The sequence below is a fragment of the Triturus cristatus genome, chromosome 2_1 (genome assembly GCF_964204655.1).
Source record: "Triturus cristatus chromosome 2_1, aTriCri1.1, whole genome shotgun sequence".
Taxonomy (NCBI): domain Eukaryota; kingdom Metazoa; phylum Chordata; class Amphibia; order Caudata; family Salamandridae; genus Triturus; species Triturus cristatus.
Window position 1 is genome coordinate 767,565,461 of NC_140581.1, and position 17,391 is coordinate 767,582,851.

At 38.8% G+C, this 17,391-nt stretch overlaps 1 protein-coding gene across 1 annotated transcript in view; it reads right to left on the reverse strand.

Annotated features, from left to right (window-relative positions):
• The window catches only part of FBN2 (fibrillin 2), a 969,744-nt gene that overhangs the window by 339,049 nt on the left and 613,304 nt on the right, over positions 1–17,391 (reverse strand). The window contains exons 15-16 of the mRNA XM_085632710.1: positions 15,407–15,529; positions 14,560–14,712 (exon numbers count right to left, since the gene is read on the reverse strand). Of these exons, the coding sequence (XP_085488836.1) occupies positions 14,560–14,712; positions 15,407–15,529 (276 nt within the window). The remainder of the gene's footprint in view (positions 1–14,559; positions 14,713–15,406; positions 15,530–17,391) is intronic.

Sequence of the window (17,391 nt, forward strand, 5' to 3'; positions counted from 1 at the left end):
ATACTTTGGAAACTGAACCATTAATTATTCTGGTTAATGGTGTACCTACAAAGAATAAGAAGATTTGGCAGGAGCTGGTAGATGTGCGGAAAGTTCAAAGAGCAAATTTGTATTTGAAAAAAAATAACAAATGGTATGAATCAATTTATATAGAAGAAGAAGAAGAAGAAGAAGATTTTCAAGAACACACAGAAACACCAACTGGACAAATTGAAAAAGTGGACAAGTCAAAGGAAGAAGAAATTTATGAACATTTTAGCATACATCCTCTCCATTCGAAAGAAGTTATGGGAGACAATATTGATCTCTTTCAGAGGAAGAAAGCAAAAGGAAATCCCGTGAGTGTATGGGAGGAGAGCTTGGAAGCTCGATGTTTTCCCCAGCTGTTTCCTAAAGGAAAAGGAGGACGATACGATGAACGTCCAGAACAGATTCCAGCTTCAGAGTATCGGACTACAAGACTATATGCTGAAGATCCCAGATTTCGACAAAGTATTCCTTATTTGTTCCATCTTTTATTTGAAAGCGACTTGTCTGCACTGTCTTATGCAGTAAATCACATTTTAAAAAGTGGAGTACATTTACAAAATGTGTCTGCTAAGGATTTTATGGAGAAAGTGCAGCACCGAGATGATCATTTGGAAACACAACTGATCAATCTGATGGCTTGTCAGCGTGGGACAAATGAATATTGGTACCGACGCCATGGTGAACTAAAATGCATGTTACGCAATTTAGGAACACCAACATGGTTCCTTACCCTAAGCTGTGCCGAGTACGCTTGGGATGATTTACTGGATTTTCTACGAGAGGCCAATTCAAACATTAAAAACATCGAATACAAGACAGCAGGAGAACTGTGCTCATTGGATCCGGTTAATGTTTGCAGATATTTCAATCATAGATTTGAGGCTATGATGTCCTTCATCTGCAATAAAAAAAATCCACCCCTTGGAGAAGTAGTGGATTTCTTTTGGAGAAAAGAGTACCAGGCAAGAGGTGCTCCTCATATTCATATGCTGCTGTGGATCAAGGATGCCCCAAAGTTTGGAACAGATACTGATGAAGCAGTGTTATCTTACATTGAAGAATATGCAACATGTGGTATACCAAAAAGCAAAGAAGAGAACAAGTTAAAGGAGCAAGTTCTACGTTTCCAAAGTCATCGGTGTGGAAAATACTGTCGACGGAAATACAAGAGCAAAGAAAAATACTACACTAAATGTCGATTTGGATTTCCTAGACCTGTTCTTTCAAATGGAAGAGTCAACAGTTTTATGTCAGCTGTGAGACATACTATCACAAGAAAATCACCTAAGAATACCTACAACCTTAAAAGAAAAGAAGAATCAAAAAATATAAATGACTACAACCCAGTCATTTTATTCATGTGGAACGCTAACATGGATATACAGTATGTAGCTGACAATTCCATTGCTGTTGCACGATATGTAACGTCTTACATTACGAAATCAGAAAAAACAGAATTGAAGGAAATGTGAGAAGAGATTTCTCACGAGAAGACTGTCAGTAAGAAGCTGTACAGTTTCAGTTTGAAGATGTTATCGCATCGAGAAATTGGATCCTACGAATGTTCAGATAGGTTATCTTCTGCAAGTCTCTACTCGAAGTCAAGAAGAATAATTTGGGCAAGTTTAGGCCTTGCAGCAATGAGAAATCGGGTACTGAAATCTGTTGGAGAAATTGAATATTTGGCCGAGAATGACCCAGAAAGTACAGATATATTGAAAACAAACATGTTGGACACATATTATCCCAAGAGAAGTCATCATCTGGAGAACATGTGTCTCTATGAAGTGCTGCAGAACTACATTTATTCACGGAAAGCTGCAGAAGACATCAACAGTGGAAAATATAAAGTTGTTGGTGAAGAAGGATGTTTGGTGAAGCAAACCAAAGGAAGTTTGATTAATCACAGGAAGCTGAGTTGCGACACAACCGACAAGAAAGAATTTTACTACTTGGCTCTTTTACAGTTGTTTAAACCATGGCGTACAGAGGATGAACTACTGGGAGAATTCCAGAGCTATGAAGATTCTTTTAATGCTTGCAAAGACAGCATACAATGCAGTACATTCTCAACTTATCTGCAAATGTTAAATGAAGAAATAGAACAGGAAACTACAATTGCAGCAGAAATAGCTAGAGACAGTTCTCAGGACAGCCAAAGTTCAGGAACATACAGTCAAGATCCCCTAGGACAACCAATCGTTGAAAATGAAGCATCAATAGCCATGAATGAAGTGGAAACGGCTATGAATCAAGCTCAAGAAGAATTTATAGACTTACAAAATTTGGAAAGACAACTGAATCAAGAGCAGCAACACATTTATGAAGAGATCAAAAACAAAATTGATCACGGATTTCTACATATAAAAAAAGAGTGCTCATGCACATCATTTCATCCAATCAGGATGTATGTAAGCGGACAAGCTGGCACTGGAAAAAGTTTCCTAATTAAAGTCATCAGAAGCTACCTAAAGCAAAAAACGGATTCTACTTTGTCTTGTGTGGTTACTGCTCCAACTGGGTTAGCAGCATATAACATAAAAGGAATCACCTTACATCGTTTGCTAATGTTACCAGTGGAGCATGAGAACAAAATACAATTCAACAAGCTAACTGGAGAAGCATCCTTGGAAGTTTCAAGAGTATTGAAGAAGATGCAAGTTCTCATTATTGATGAGGTGAGCATGGTATCAAACTTAATGCTTGCCTTTGTGCATTTAAGAATGCAGCAAATTTTGAAGACAGACTATGACGTGTTATTTGGTGGAAAACACGTCATAGTTTTTGGGGATCTTTTGCAACTTACTCCAGTTAAAGGACAACCAGTGTTTAATACTGTGACACATGAAGACACGAAGAAGTCATTGGGAAGCATTGGAAATACAAATATTTGGTCCTTCTTTGAGTACAAGGAACTTACAACTAATATGAGGCAAGCAAACGATGAAGAATATGGAAGTATTCTGAAAGATATCAGAATTGGACTACTCACAGAAGTTGGGAAAAAAGCATTACAGAGTCGGCTGCTACATAATTTATTTCCAAAGGAAGAAATAGTTGCAGAGAAAATATACAAGAATATTGCAGAAAACAAAAGTGTCATCTGCTTAATGCCAACTCTACGTGAATGCTCAATATTTAATGAGGAGCTTTTGAAATTGGAAAAGGAAGAGATCAGGAAATTGGAAGCAGTGGACAAAATTGAGGATGGAAGAATTACTGTCACAGTAACAGGCAAACTGAAAAATAAATTGGACTCACTAGAGAAGAACATCTCCAAAACAGCAGGATTAGAAAAAAATCTATATGTTTGCATGAACTGTAGAGTATTTTTAAGGAGAAATTTGGATGTTGAGAAAGGCTTAGTGAATGGAGCGATGGGAAGAGTTGTGGGTTTTATTAATTATCAGAAAAAAGAAGGAATTGAATGTTTACAGATAAAATTTGATCAGATAGATGAAGTTAAAGATATTTGTCGTTGTACAGTTCGTTTTATGCTTGTGAAAGACTTATATGTACGTAGGAAGCAGTTTCCGTTTTCTCTAGCATATGCTGTAACTATCCACAAGTCTCAAGGATTGACTGTAGATTGTGCATTTGTGAACATTGGTTCAACTGTGTTCAAAGAAGGTATGGCATATGTAGCTTTGTCACGAGTCAAAACATTATCAGGTTTATTCATGATAGACTTTGATGACTCAAAAGTTAGTGCTGATACAAACTGTGTAAAGGAGTATAATAGATTAAGAAGAAGCTATGCTCCTCATTTAGGTCAGTATCCTGTGTTGGAGAAACGTGTAGTTTCTCGTAAAAGGAGAAATGAGAATATCTGTAATGAAGATATAGAGAAGAGGAAAAAAAAGAGGAGTGATGTAATTGCAAGCAAAAAGAAAAAGGACAATGAAGAACAGGTTGTAGGATGTCATTTTGAAAATAGCTCTGGTGTCAACTGCTACGCTAATGTAGTGCTGAATGTTGCATTTTATCTGGAAAGTTTGCAAGAGCAGATAATAGTAAATCAGGGAAAAAGATTCTGTTCAGAGCTGAGTCTCCTTTTTCAAAAGCTGAGTAAAGATAAAACTCAAATAGAAAGTGCTACTGATATTAGAAAACTTTTAGATGTATGTTCAGGACGAACACAGTTTTCTCAAAATGAACAGCAAGATGCACACGAATTTTTGATGTATTTTCTTCAGGTAGTGGAAGAAGAAGGAGTTCCCATTGACATTTTTTTTGGTCTCTCTTATAAATGGGAACATAGTTGTGATAATTGTTATAATATATGTGGCTCTATTGTTGATAATGAAAGGTTTATTTATTTGACATTGCCAGAGAGTAAAACAGTCACTTTTGCAAAATTAGTTAAAGATGCTAATCATAGCATGAAATGTGGTGAGTGTAATTCTGACATGTTTTCAACATTAATTTTAAGGGAATACGGACAGTATGTAATTTTAATGATGCAACGATGTAGAGCTGATGGTTCAAAATTGGATACTTTAATAAAGAAGTTTACAGGACAGCAATTATCAATTTCAGGAAAAACTTTTGTAACTGTTGCAATAATTTTCCATGATGGACCTACTGTTACTTCTGGACATTACACAGTTTATCTAAAATGTGAAAAAGGCTGGACACTGTGTAATGATTCCCAATTGATTTTCAAACAACGTTTGCCTTTTGATTTAGCAAATTCCTATCTAATCTTCCTGAAACCTAAATTTTAGAGAGACTTGGCAAGATCTGGACAAAATAATTTTACCATTTTACTGGATTACCATTGCAATTTTGTAGAAAAAATATTTTTAAAATTATCATTTGGCCTAAAGGAAAGATAACCAATTGTAATGTGGACTTTTTAAATTTTTAATGCAATTTAGAAAAACCAATAATTTTTAGATAATCGGTAACTTCTGCATATTTTAAATTTTGGAATGCTATTGGACTGCCATTGGAAATTTTTTCAAAAATGATTTAAAAAATTACTATTTGGCCATGTGGAAAAGTAAGCAATTCTATTGTGGACTAAATAAATTATTCAAAAAATTTTCGTGAACCAAAATGTTACAGAGAATCGGTGAGATCTGGACAGATTAAACTTTAGAATTTTAATGGATTTCCCTTGGAAATTTATTCCAAAAAAAAAAAAAAAAATACTATTTGGCCTAAAGGAAATGAAATCAGATGTATTTTGGAGTTATTTGAGATATAATATTGTGATTATACTTCTGAAACAAACATATCAGACGGTATTTTAAAGAAATAAGTATTGTTTTTAGATGATATTTTTTTAGAATAATATGCATTTCTGTAATGATAAGTTTAAGTGAGAAGAGATTCTGGGCTTTTTTAATACAATCTTTGAGATTGTTATTTTTTTTTGCCCGCTGTAAAATGATGAATGCAATTGCTTTCACAATTTATAGTGAAATGCAATATATTCTAAAAACAGCAAAAATAAGGCAAAAATATTTTTTTGAAAAAAATGTAAATATGTATACTGTATTATAAATTGTTAAAAAAATATTAATACTTTTTTCTTTTTTTTCAGATCGATATAGAAAATTTTCGAAAACTACAACCATTTTTAAAACTATTTTTTAAAAAAACAAATGAATAAATATTTTTTTGAGTGAGTATGGTAAGTCAATAATAATAATTGTAGTCTCTCAAGGACCTTGTAATTTGATAATTGATTTTTAGTGTTTTTTTTAAAAAATAAAAAAAAGGTACGCGCACCGTACGCGTACGGTAAAAAAAAAAAAAAAAAGGTTTTAAAAAACATATGTAAAAAAAAGATGAAAGATAAGGTTGGCTCTTAAAAGAACCGTTGTGTTCATGCAGGGACAGAGGAAAGGAAGCATGGGAATATTAGACGGTACGACAAGTGTGCTGATCTATTTTACTGTTCACCAGGGAAACACTGGTCTCCCTATAAGTAATTAGATCGTGACAAGTGGCGCACCGTACTTCAACCCTCGCAAACCGAGGGTTAATTTCCAGAGGGCCAGCAAAAGGAGATTCTCCCCCCACAGATGAAGGGCTCACCTGACCTGCAGAAGAAGGAGTCAGCCCTGCAGATGATGGTCCAGGCTGAGCTGCTGTGGATGTACTGGCTCGTCTTTCTGAAGAGTTACCTCCAAAAAGATGACCATGTGTCCTTCTGTGTACATCCTGGAGGTGTCTCTTCATGGTGTGATTCCCAAAGGAATACTTCCTGTCAGGATTACCTCTAGAAAGTACACGCTGACACAGCCTGCAAGTAACTAAGGGTGCATTCACCTTTTGCTGGCCTTCTGGAAAAGTAAAATAATCCCAAACATAAGAAGGCTTTTGTTTCCTCGATCTCTGCCTCAAGACAGTGCTGCTGGTGCTAGCCTCACTCTCAGAAGAGCTCTGCTGTTCTGCCATCGTATCCCAAAGACAAACCAGCTCCTTCTCCCAAGGGATCACAAGCAGAAATGAGGGGAATGGGTGTGGTGTAGGAGAGTTCTAGAACTGAAAGTAGTTTCAACCAATCAAAAGTTGTGTTTCAAGATCACATGACCTACCGTACGCTTACGGTACGCTTACGGTACGCTTACGGCAAAAAGTACGCGTGCGCGTAAAAAAGACACGCGCTTGCGCGCATGCGCATAACAGTCACTCCCAGGCACTTCCGCGTAACGTGCGCGTGTGGCGTAAGCGCGCACGCGTCCCACGCGCAGTACGCGCGGCTACGCGAAGTGCGTAACTATACGCAAGCAGCGTAGATAGATTGCAGACGTTGCGTAAACCGTACGCTTACCGTGAGCTTACGGTACGCGTACTATAAAAAAAAAAAAAAAAAAAAAAAAAAATCTGGTAATAAATTTTACATGTTTATTTTAAAAAATATATTAAAAAAAAATATTTAAGGATTTTAAAAATTTAAGCATAGTCTTTATAAAATGAAAGAAAATTAAATTAAAAATATGTTTGAAAAAAATGAAGAATAAAAAAAAAAATTAGCATTTAAAAAACCTTGCAAATTCACTGAAAAAACCATGGGTTTCACACACGTTATAGTTAGGAATTAGCATTTAAAAAACCTTAGAAATTCACTGAAAAAACCATAGGTTTCACACACGTTATAGTTAGGAATTAGCATTTAAAAAACCTTAGAAATTCAGTGAAAAAACCATAGGTTTCACACATGTTGTAGTTAGCTGGACATTTTACTCGTAAAAAACCAATGAAATTGCCCCGTTATAGTTAGTTCAGCTAACTATAACTCACGCGCCCGCAATGCACTGCTGATGACGTCACATATTACATCACTCATGACATGGTCAGTGACATCACTCATGACATCACTGATGACATCTCAAATGACATCACTGATGACATCACTGATGACATCATCCAGTGAATGTGTGTTTTTCTGAAAATTAAATTTGTTTTATATATGTATATCTCAAGGTCGATGGAAGAATAAATGGGTATATAAGTGTCTAAATGGATGATTTGTTTTTAAAAAATTGATTGTGTAACTGACTGATTAAGTGTATCTCTCACTTTGTGTATAAGTGGCTGCATGGGTTGGTGAGTAGCTACATGGGTGTCTATATAGGTTAGTAGTTGTTTTTTTGAGTATCAGTCTGAGTGTCTGTATGGTTCGGTGGGGGGTATTACGTAGTGCATAGGTGCATGAATGAGTGACTCACTGTTTGTATGTGTTGAAGACAGCATGTGTGCAGGACTGTATGGGTGGATGAGTGTGTGTATGGGTGTGTTAGTGAGTGAATGACTGTCCCAATAGTGTCTTCAGGAGTAACTACATATGTTTTAAACTAGTATATGTGACTATTGGTGTATATATGTGAGTATATGTGAGAGGGAGAGATTGAAAGAGTTCCTGTATGAATAAGTATGTGTTTCTATAAGTGATTGTTTAAAAGACTAAGTATGTGTAAGTTTCCGTAGAAGTAAGTGTGGTGGTGTGTGTATAACTGTATATGCAGGTGAATGTATGTTTGATTCTTTATTAGCATGAGTGACTATGTGTGTGAGTAACTCTATGGATGAGTGGCATTATGTAACAGGATGTATAGGTGTATGAGTACATATGATGAGTGAGTACATGTATGAGTGACTGTATAGGACTGTTGGTGAATGAGTGGATGTGTATGTGGATCTTAGAATTACTGAAGAGGTTGTTGTAACTGGTATTGGTACGTCCATTTTTTTGAAAATTTTAGTCTCTATTTTTGAATGTGTGTATCAAAGCTTATATTAAGGTGAGAGGAGGTCTGCCACTCTATCACAAGGATGATGTCATCAGTGATGTCATCAGTGATGTCATTTGAGATGTCATCAGTGATGTCATGAGTGATGTCACTGACCATGTCATGAGTGATGTAATATGTGACGTCATCAGCAGTGCATTGCGGGCGCGTGAGTTATAGTTAGCTGAACTAACTATAACGGGGCAATTTCATTGGTTTTTTACGAGTAAAATGTCCAGCTAACTATAACATGTGTGAAACCTATGGTTTTTTCACTGAATTTCTAAGGTTTTTTAAATGCTAATTCCTAACTATAACGTGTGTGAAACCTATGGTTTTTTCAGTGAATATATATATATATATCGACGTTTCCTACATTTGATCCATAGATTTGTCACAAATTACAGTGTGACATTTTTTCAAAAGTTAAGCATTGGTGCTAAAAATGAGGCAGAGATAGTTTGCATAATTTTTTCATCTTGTGTAAAAGGTATGGCACAAACCGATTTAGCTGCACTCTTCACATCAGGCATATTATATAAATGTTTGTGTGCTAGTGCAAAAAAAAAAGCTTTGATTTGCACTATTTAAATGTATTTCCGAAGAGGAAACACAACAAATACATTTTGTTGTACTTAATTAAAGAGGGACAAGTTTGAAAACAAATCAGTTTGCTACTTTTTTTTAAACTACATTAGCAGTCAAATTAGTGCAAAATATTTATGCACCAATTATGCCCCGTGGAAAATCATTGAAGATAGTCATGTCATCAGATTCTTGAGAACCCAAGAGCTGGAAATTTACATTTTGTGTAAAATTCTCTGTTTAAACCTATACCCTTTATTCAAATTATTCTCCAAAATGCTTTAAAATACATTATTTTGCACTCTATATCTTAAAATGTTCATGGGAGAAAAAGGAAACTCTCCCCCACGAACCCTATTTGGGCCACTTGGCTCACTTGCTCTGTCAAAGTCGCAAACAACCTTTATGTCGCACCACTTTTAAAAGTCACCAGCCGCCACTGCCATTAGCCCTCCACTAGGATGCTCAGTCGTTTACTACTTGACATCAAAACTGACCTCAAGAACCTCCTCTTCTCTAAATGTAGTGTTTCCCTGTCATCATGGCTGTATGTTGAAAAAATGAGCAATTTGCTCAAATTGAAAAAAATAATTTGCCACATCAAATTGCACACGTTCATTGGCCCTGTGTGCTAAATTTGTGCATAATGTGTGGCCTAGTGTCTGGAAGAGGCAGATCTGTGCTTACAGGTCTGTGACTGTCACACATCACCCTCCGCATGAGAGTCTCCATCTGGTGCCATATTACCAATACGGCGCACTTTCCTTTTTGCGCCACGGCACACTTTTCAAAAGGCGCGCCCAGCGCAAGCAAGGCAACACATGTATTTGAATAAAGTTGCTGCCCCAGGGCAGCCACAAACCTGTGCTGCCTCCAGGGTAATACATTCAAGAGAAATACAGAGCAGCTGTTTAAAAGCTGCTCAGTGTTTCATTCTGCAGGCAGCAACCCACCTGCACTTTTAAGGGGAATTAGAGATCGCCTTGCAGGTGGGTGCACAGAGTGACTGCACCCTCCTGCAGTGGGATGTCTGAGATGTCATTGGGATCCCTTTCTACCTCCCAGAGGGCTGCCTTTAGACCATCTTTTTGCGGCACACTTTTGGTGCGCCTCTTCAACATCGGCAATGCGGTGTGGTCACAGAGGCAAAATGATTCCCTCATGTGCATGGAGCCACGCCCTTATTCAAATGAGGGAACGCCCTCTAATGAATGCGCTGGCGCAAAATGTGCGCCAACACTATCTGTATCACACATAGGGATGCACAAGCGTCTGAAGCCCCTTCTGTAATACCATTGTGCCCTGGGGGTGCTAAAAAACGGGCGCACACATGAATTGCCCCCCGCAATGAAAAATACGGACACTGGTGTAGGACTCATGCAATGAACATCAACTTTGTAAGCTAGATTAAACGACTGGTCATAACATAGAAAAAATGGTCGAGGCATCACAGTTCAATGATCAAATACATTTAAACATTTACCTGAGTTCCTGGAAGGGGCTACGCTCCGCTCCTACCCTGAAAGTCTCGGGGGGATTCGTCAAGCGGGGGCTGAGATAAAAGGGGGGTCCCAAAACGCGTTTTTCCCATGCATTTTTCCATAGGACCTTTAGACAGGGCTACAGCCCGAACGGCTGAACAGAATTACTTGAAATTTGGCAGAGAGGTAGTCCTCAGGTCAAGGAAGTGCCTTTTGTAGGTTTGGTGTAAATCTGTTCAGTAGATTCAGAGAAAATAGCCTTTAAATCAATATATATATCTGAGCCAGCTTACGGTGCGCTTACGGTACGCTTACCGTACGCGTACAGTGGCGTGCGCGAGCGCGATTCTGATTGGCTGTTACATCTAAGTAAACATTCGAATCGGTCGAAACCAGGAAGCGGCGGCCGCCATTTTCTCTCTCGCACTGTGAGGGAGGGGCTGTAAACAAAGGGAAAAAACATATAAAGGGGCTGTTTAGACAGCGCCCATGCACATAGCCATGTTAGTTGAGTCCTCAAAGATCCCCCAAGGCCAAAAACGGTAAATTTTTATTTTTTGAAAATTTCGCCGATTACGCTTACCGTACGCGTACCGTGCGCTTACGCTAAAACATATATAAAAAAAAAAAAACGCACTCTCTGTGCATGGCATATTATTGTCATCACTTACAAATTAAATTTAACAGATTACCTATCACAAGGAAGCGCATAATATGTCCTCCATGTGCGCACGGTGCGTTACGTGGGCACGCGGTGCGCGTAGCGCACTGCGTGCCCACCTTGCGTGTACGGCACTAACTGCGTAAAGTGGGCGCGCGGTGCGCGAAGCGCACCGCGTGCTCACTGTGCGCGCACGGTGCGCGAAGCGCACCGTGCGTGCACGGAACGAACTGCGTTAAGTGGGCGCGCACGCCACGAATGGCGTAAAGTAACTTAGCATTTAAAAAACCGTACAAATTCACTGAAAAAACCATAGGTTTCACACACGTTATAGTTAGGAATTAGCATTTAAAAAAACTTGCTAATTCACTGAAAAAACCATAGGTTTCACACATGTTATAGTTAGCTGGAAATTTTACTGATAAAAAACCAATGAAATTCCCCCGTTATAGTTACTGTAAGCAACTATAACTCACGCGACCGTAATCCTCTGCTGATGACATATGTGTCTTTATGAAAAAAAAAAATTTGTAATATATGTATAGCTAAAATTTAATGGAAGAAGACATGGGCAAATAAGTGTCTAAATACAGTATTAGCATCAGCAGAGGATTGCGGTCGCGTGAGTTATAGTTGCTTACAGTAACTATAACGGGGGAATTTCATTGGTTTTTTATCAGTAAAATTTCCAGCTAACTATAACATGTGTGAAACCTATGGTTTTTTCAGTGAATATATATATATATACGTTACACTCCAATCACTGCAAGGCTTCCAGCTTCGAACAATAACGGAGGACGGACCACAAATACGTTCAAGTTCAATTTATTGTTCTTTTCCCTTGCACACTCGCACTCGCCTGACGCATTTCGATCCTCTAGGGATCTTGATCACATGACGCGCTTAGTGGTGCTTGATAAGTTTAAGTAGGCTGTTACTTTTTTCGTTTTTTTGTGTTATTTAAAGTGACAAAGCACAACAACATCCGTTGGGTGTCAGCAACCATAAACATAATAGATATACCAAATTAGTCTTATTGTACAATACAGAAACACAGGGGTTAAAACCAATAAATGTTTAAATAACATATTAAAATAGTTTTCCTATGGTTCTAAAATATAATACATTGGACTATTTGATAGCTGCCATTTCTTGTGCAAATGTGCAAATGTTAGAAGATGTAAACACGTAGAGAATTTTTTTAAAAAGTTTTTCTTAAAATTGCTCCATATTCTAAAATGCAATTTGTCGATGTTTTCAATTTTTGTTGCAAGTCCAGGTTTAAATACCAGGATGTGTCGTAAATTTGACCCAAATCTATAAGATCAAATGTGCTTATTGGCATATATCCATCTGATATTCATTGGCTTCTGGTTGCCTAAAGTGCATATTGTATATAAGTGAAAAGTGCAATGTGCTAATGTTAAAACTAAACAAAAATCCTAATACACTCTAAAATTACCTACACTAAACCAGCCGTGAGAAACATCTAAAAGTATAAAATACTAAATACTAAAGGTGCAGCTGATTAATCTGATAGATTTTTAAAAAAGATAGATTGGTTCTCCTCATTTCTTAAGTTAATACAGTATGGTGTCTTCATACGACAGATTGACCATCTTCAAGGAATTACAAAATTACACAAATATAATATATTCTCATAAAACAATGCTATAGATATGTGTATAAGTCTTCAGTTTGATTCAGGCCACTAGGGTTTTTGGTGTCGAGATTTAAATATATATATTATATATATATATATATATATATATATATATATATATATATATATATATATATATATATATGTGTGTATATATATATATATATATATATATATATATATATATCGACGTTTCCTACATTTGATCCATAGATTTGTCACAAATTACAGTGTGACATTTTTTCAAAAGTTAAGCATTGGTGCTAAAAATGAGGCAGAGATAGTTTGCATAATTTTTTCATCTTGTGTAAAAGGTATGGCACAAACCGATTTAGCTGCACTCTTCACATCAGGCATATTATATAAATGTTTGTGTGCTAGTGCCAAAAAAAAAGCTTTGATTTGCACTATTTAAATGTATTTCCGAAGAGGAAACACAACAAATACATTTTGTTGTACTTAATTAAAGAGGGACAAGTTTGAAAACAAATCAGTTTGCTACTTTTTTTTAAACTACATTAGCAGTCAAATTAGTGCAAAATAGTTATGCACCAATTATGCCCCGTGGAAAATCATTGAAGATAGTCATGTCATCAGATTCTTGAGAACCCAAGAGCTGGAAATTTACATTTTGTGTAAAATTCTCTGTTTAAACCTATACCCTTTATTCAAATTATTCTCCAAAATGCTTTAAAATACATTATTTTGCACTCTATATCTTAAAATGTTCATGGGAGAAAAAGGAAACTCTCCCCCACGAACCCTATTTGGGCCACTTGGCTCACTTGCTCTGTCAAAGTCGCAAACAACCTTTATGTCGCACCACTTTTAAAAGTCACCAGCCGCCACTGCCATTAGCCCTCCACTAGGATGCTCAGTCGTTTACTACTTGACATCAAAACTGACCTCAAGAACCTCCTCTTCTCTAAATGTAGTGTTTCCCTGTCATCATGGCTGTATGTTGAAAAAATGAGCAATTTGCTCAAATTGAAAAAAAGAATTTGCCACATCAAATTGCACACGTTCATTGGCCCTGTGTGCTAAATTTGTGCATAATGTGTGGCCTAGTGTCTGGAAGAGGCAGATCTGTGCTTACAGGTCTGTGACTGTCACACATCACCCTCCAGCATGAGAGTCTCCATCTGGTGCCATATTACCAATACGGCGCACTTTCCTTTTTGCGCCACGGCACACTTTTCAAAAGGCGCGCCCAGCGCAAGCAAGGCAACACATGTATTTGAATAAAGTTGCTGCCCCAGGGCAGCCACAAACCTGTGCTGCCTCCAGGGTAATACATTCAAGAGAAATACAGAGCAGCTGTTTAAAAGCTGCTCAGTGTTTCATTCTGCAGGCAGCAACCCACCTGCACTTTTAAGGGGAATTAGAGATCGCCTTGCAGGTGGGTGCACAGAGTGACTGCACCCTCCTGCAGTGGGATGTCTGAGATGTCCTTGGGATCCCTTTCTACCTCCCAGAGGGCTGCCTTTAGACCATCTTTTTGCGGCACACTTTTGGTGCGCCTCTTCAACATCGGCAATGCGGTGTGGTCACAGAGGCAAAATGATTCCCTCATGTGCATGGAGCCACGCCCTTATTCAAATGAGGGAACGCCCTCTAATGAATGCGCTGGCGCAAAATGTGCGCCAACACTATCTGTATCACACATAGGGATGCACAAGCGTCTGAAGCCCCTTCTGTAATACCATTGTGCCCTGGGGGTGCTAAAAAACGGGCGCACACATGAATTGCCCCCCGCAATGAAAAATACGGACACTGGTGTAGGACTCATGCAATGAACATCAACTTTGTAAGCTAGATTAAACGACTGGTCATAACATAGAAAAAATGGTCGAGGCATCACAGTTCAATGATCAAATACATTTAAACATTTACCTGAGTTCCTGGAAGGACAAGGTAAACACGGCTCCCCAAAGCCATAATCCGGGCTGGCGCAACAGCATTCGGATTTAGTCACAGCCCCAGGGAAAGGGCGGATGCAAACCCCCTTTTTAATTCCTCCATAGCAAGAGCTGCGCATGTGGGTGTCTAGAAAGGGTTGGAGTGAGGGGAAACAGAAACATTACTTTCCTGAGGCCGGATTAGCAAGAGTGCTGCTTATCTGGTGTCTGAGACATGGAACGTGTTGAAAGTGCAAAATGTTTATTCAAAGCATAATGCGGGGCTGGAAGTCGAGAGGCTGGAAACACAGTGTATCTTGATGACAAATGAATCATGCAGCATATGGAAAGGTGCATTAGGAAACCACAGAAAATATGAATCTTCAAAGAACGACAGTTTCCTAAATGCTTTTTAATGAGGTCACCTTCCATGCAATTACTTTCCCTACATATTCGACCACACAGAACGTAGCTGGCATTTTATAGAAATTGATCGACATTGATTCCTTTTGAGTAATTTGAAGCTTAAGGGTTGAAGTAAAATCCAATGGCACACCATATGTGGTTATGCAGGCCATGTAAAGTGTGCTGACATCATCCTGAACTTCCAGACTCCCAGAGTGTTTCTAATATGGTAGGGAAGAGTGGTGCGTGTGTGTGTTATTGGAAGTCTGGTCAATTCATGTACAATGGACTTTATCTAGAGGTGGCAAAATGTTTCCACAACACAAAGAAAGTAGCTGAAATGTTTTCGGAAATAAAAAAAATTGACAAATGTGCATTACTTTTTAAGGAACATAAAACCTTCGACGTCTTTAGCCTGTGCAGTACAGATTCCTCACCTACGCAAACACGGCCATCCACTCCAATCGCAAGGCCTGGTGGGCAGTCACAGCGAAATGACCCTTCAGTGTTTATGCACTGTCCGTTCATGCAGATCCCTGGAGTGTGGCATTCATCAATATCTGTTTAGGATGAACAAAACAATATCACATCATCAGATCATTTAAACCGGTACAATCAGAACATGCTTTTAGCTTTAGAGATCCTCGCCTTCCTGAGCTTCTCTTTGGTTAATATCAAATTCCCTAAGTATAAATGGTTCAACCAGCACTTAGTGACCGGACGGTAGATGCACTAAGCATTTTATGGTCGCAAATGCTCCGATGTGTTAGGGAATAGGCAATGGTCCATGGGACATGTCACTATGTCACTCTAAATAGATACCACCCTTATGCAAATAAGTCTTTGCCCTGCTCCGTTAGGAACACTCTAGCCTGATCTACCAGCCTAGATCCCCTCCAGTGCGAGCACAAGTAAACCGCGACCGGTTCTGGAGTGCAAGCCACTGTAGATACCTAAAGTTAGACCTATGTCACAGTGAGCACGGGACCCATGTCTGGGCATACCCTTCACTTTAAGGTGTCTACTGCAGCAAACAAAAAAGTGACAGAAGAAATGCTTGAATTAATCTCAGCCACTGGCGATCCCAGTGGCCACATTCTAGTCTATCCAGTATGAGGATGTACCCAGCTGTGAAACCGCACCCTCAGAACACAACCTCACAGAATCCAGAGGAAAGGTAAAAAGGGAACAGCAAAGGAGAGAGAGCAGAGTCCCCCTAATACCCAATGACGAGGCTGGAAAGAAACAGCTGAATCAAACACAGAAGAAGATAAAGTGTAGCCCAATGACAGATGCTCGACAACTCAAGTAAAAAAAACTGAAGCTGTTGAGAAAGAGTAAGAGAGGCATGACTAGGCAGGCAATAAATGTATGCACTGAAGCAAATGCAAAGATTAATTATAGCACTAGGAGATAAAAGAAAAGTAAGCTTGGGAATAATACAAGTGAAGCAAAATGGATAGAAGCCAGAACATGGAACAGAAACCCAGGCACCTAGTGCTGTGACCCACAGCAAAACGAAAAAGCTACCTATCAAACAATAAATTTGAGCGGAGACAGGCAAAGAATGCCAAACAATTGGACAATCACAATAAAATGTGTGTCCATTGGAAACGCTGTGTGTCCATGCGGCACCCAAGATGACCAACACACAAATGTGACTCATGTAAACTCATGAAACACTGGAACAATCAACACGTAAGCCACCACAAATGGCAGCATCAACCAACCCACCCACCAGCTACCAGATGGCTCAGAAGAAGATGGAGAGGCAACATGTCACTACAAACAGCAATGGTAGCGCTGGGTCAAAAAAACAGATTAGGTAAATGTTCAGAAGAGTTGTAGAAAAAAACCAGAGCTCCATGAGAGGCCACACACATCTGTAAACAAAAAGCATTATCAAAGCCAATAAGTATCACCTTTTGGACCTATAATGTTTGCCTATGCTGTTTGAGGGTGGGGTGGTGGGTTGAGTGGGGGAAACCACATAAGTGAGAGAGCAACATGCAGCATGAAGGAAAGTTGCATTTTCCGGTGCGAAAGCACATGACAGAGATAGCAACACAGATAGCAGGAGGGTGCAGGTTGTGGGGGGGAGGAGCACGAGGCAAAGAGTTTTGGGTGTTTTTAGGTGGGGGCACACAAAGGGAAGAACAACATGGAACTCAGGGGTGGAAATTGCAGGGGTGAACACATGAGGGACAGAGCCTGGGGAGTGTTTTCCACGGGAGGGAGAAGTACTAAAGGAGGGAGCACAATGGACACAGGGGTGTGGGGAAAGACACAAAAGATAGAGCAGCACAGAATGCAGGGACAGGGATTAGGTGTTTGCTGGAGGAAAACCACACAAAGGAGACAGTAACATAGAGAATGGGGTGTTTAGCAGGGATGAGGCACACGAGGGAGAGAGATACATGGA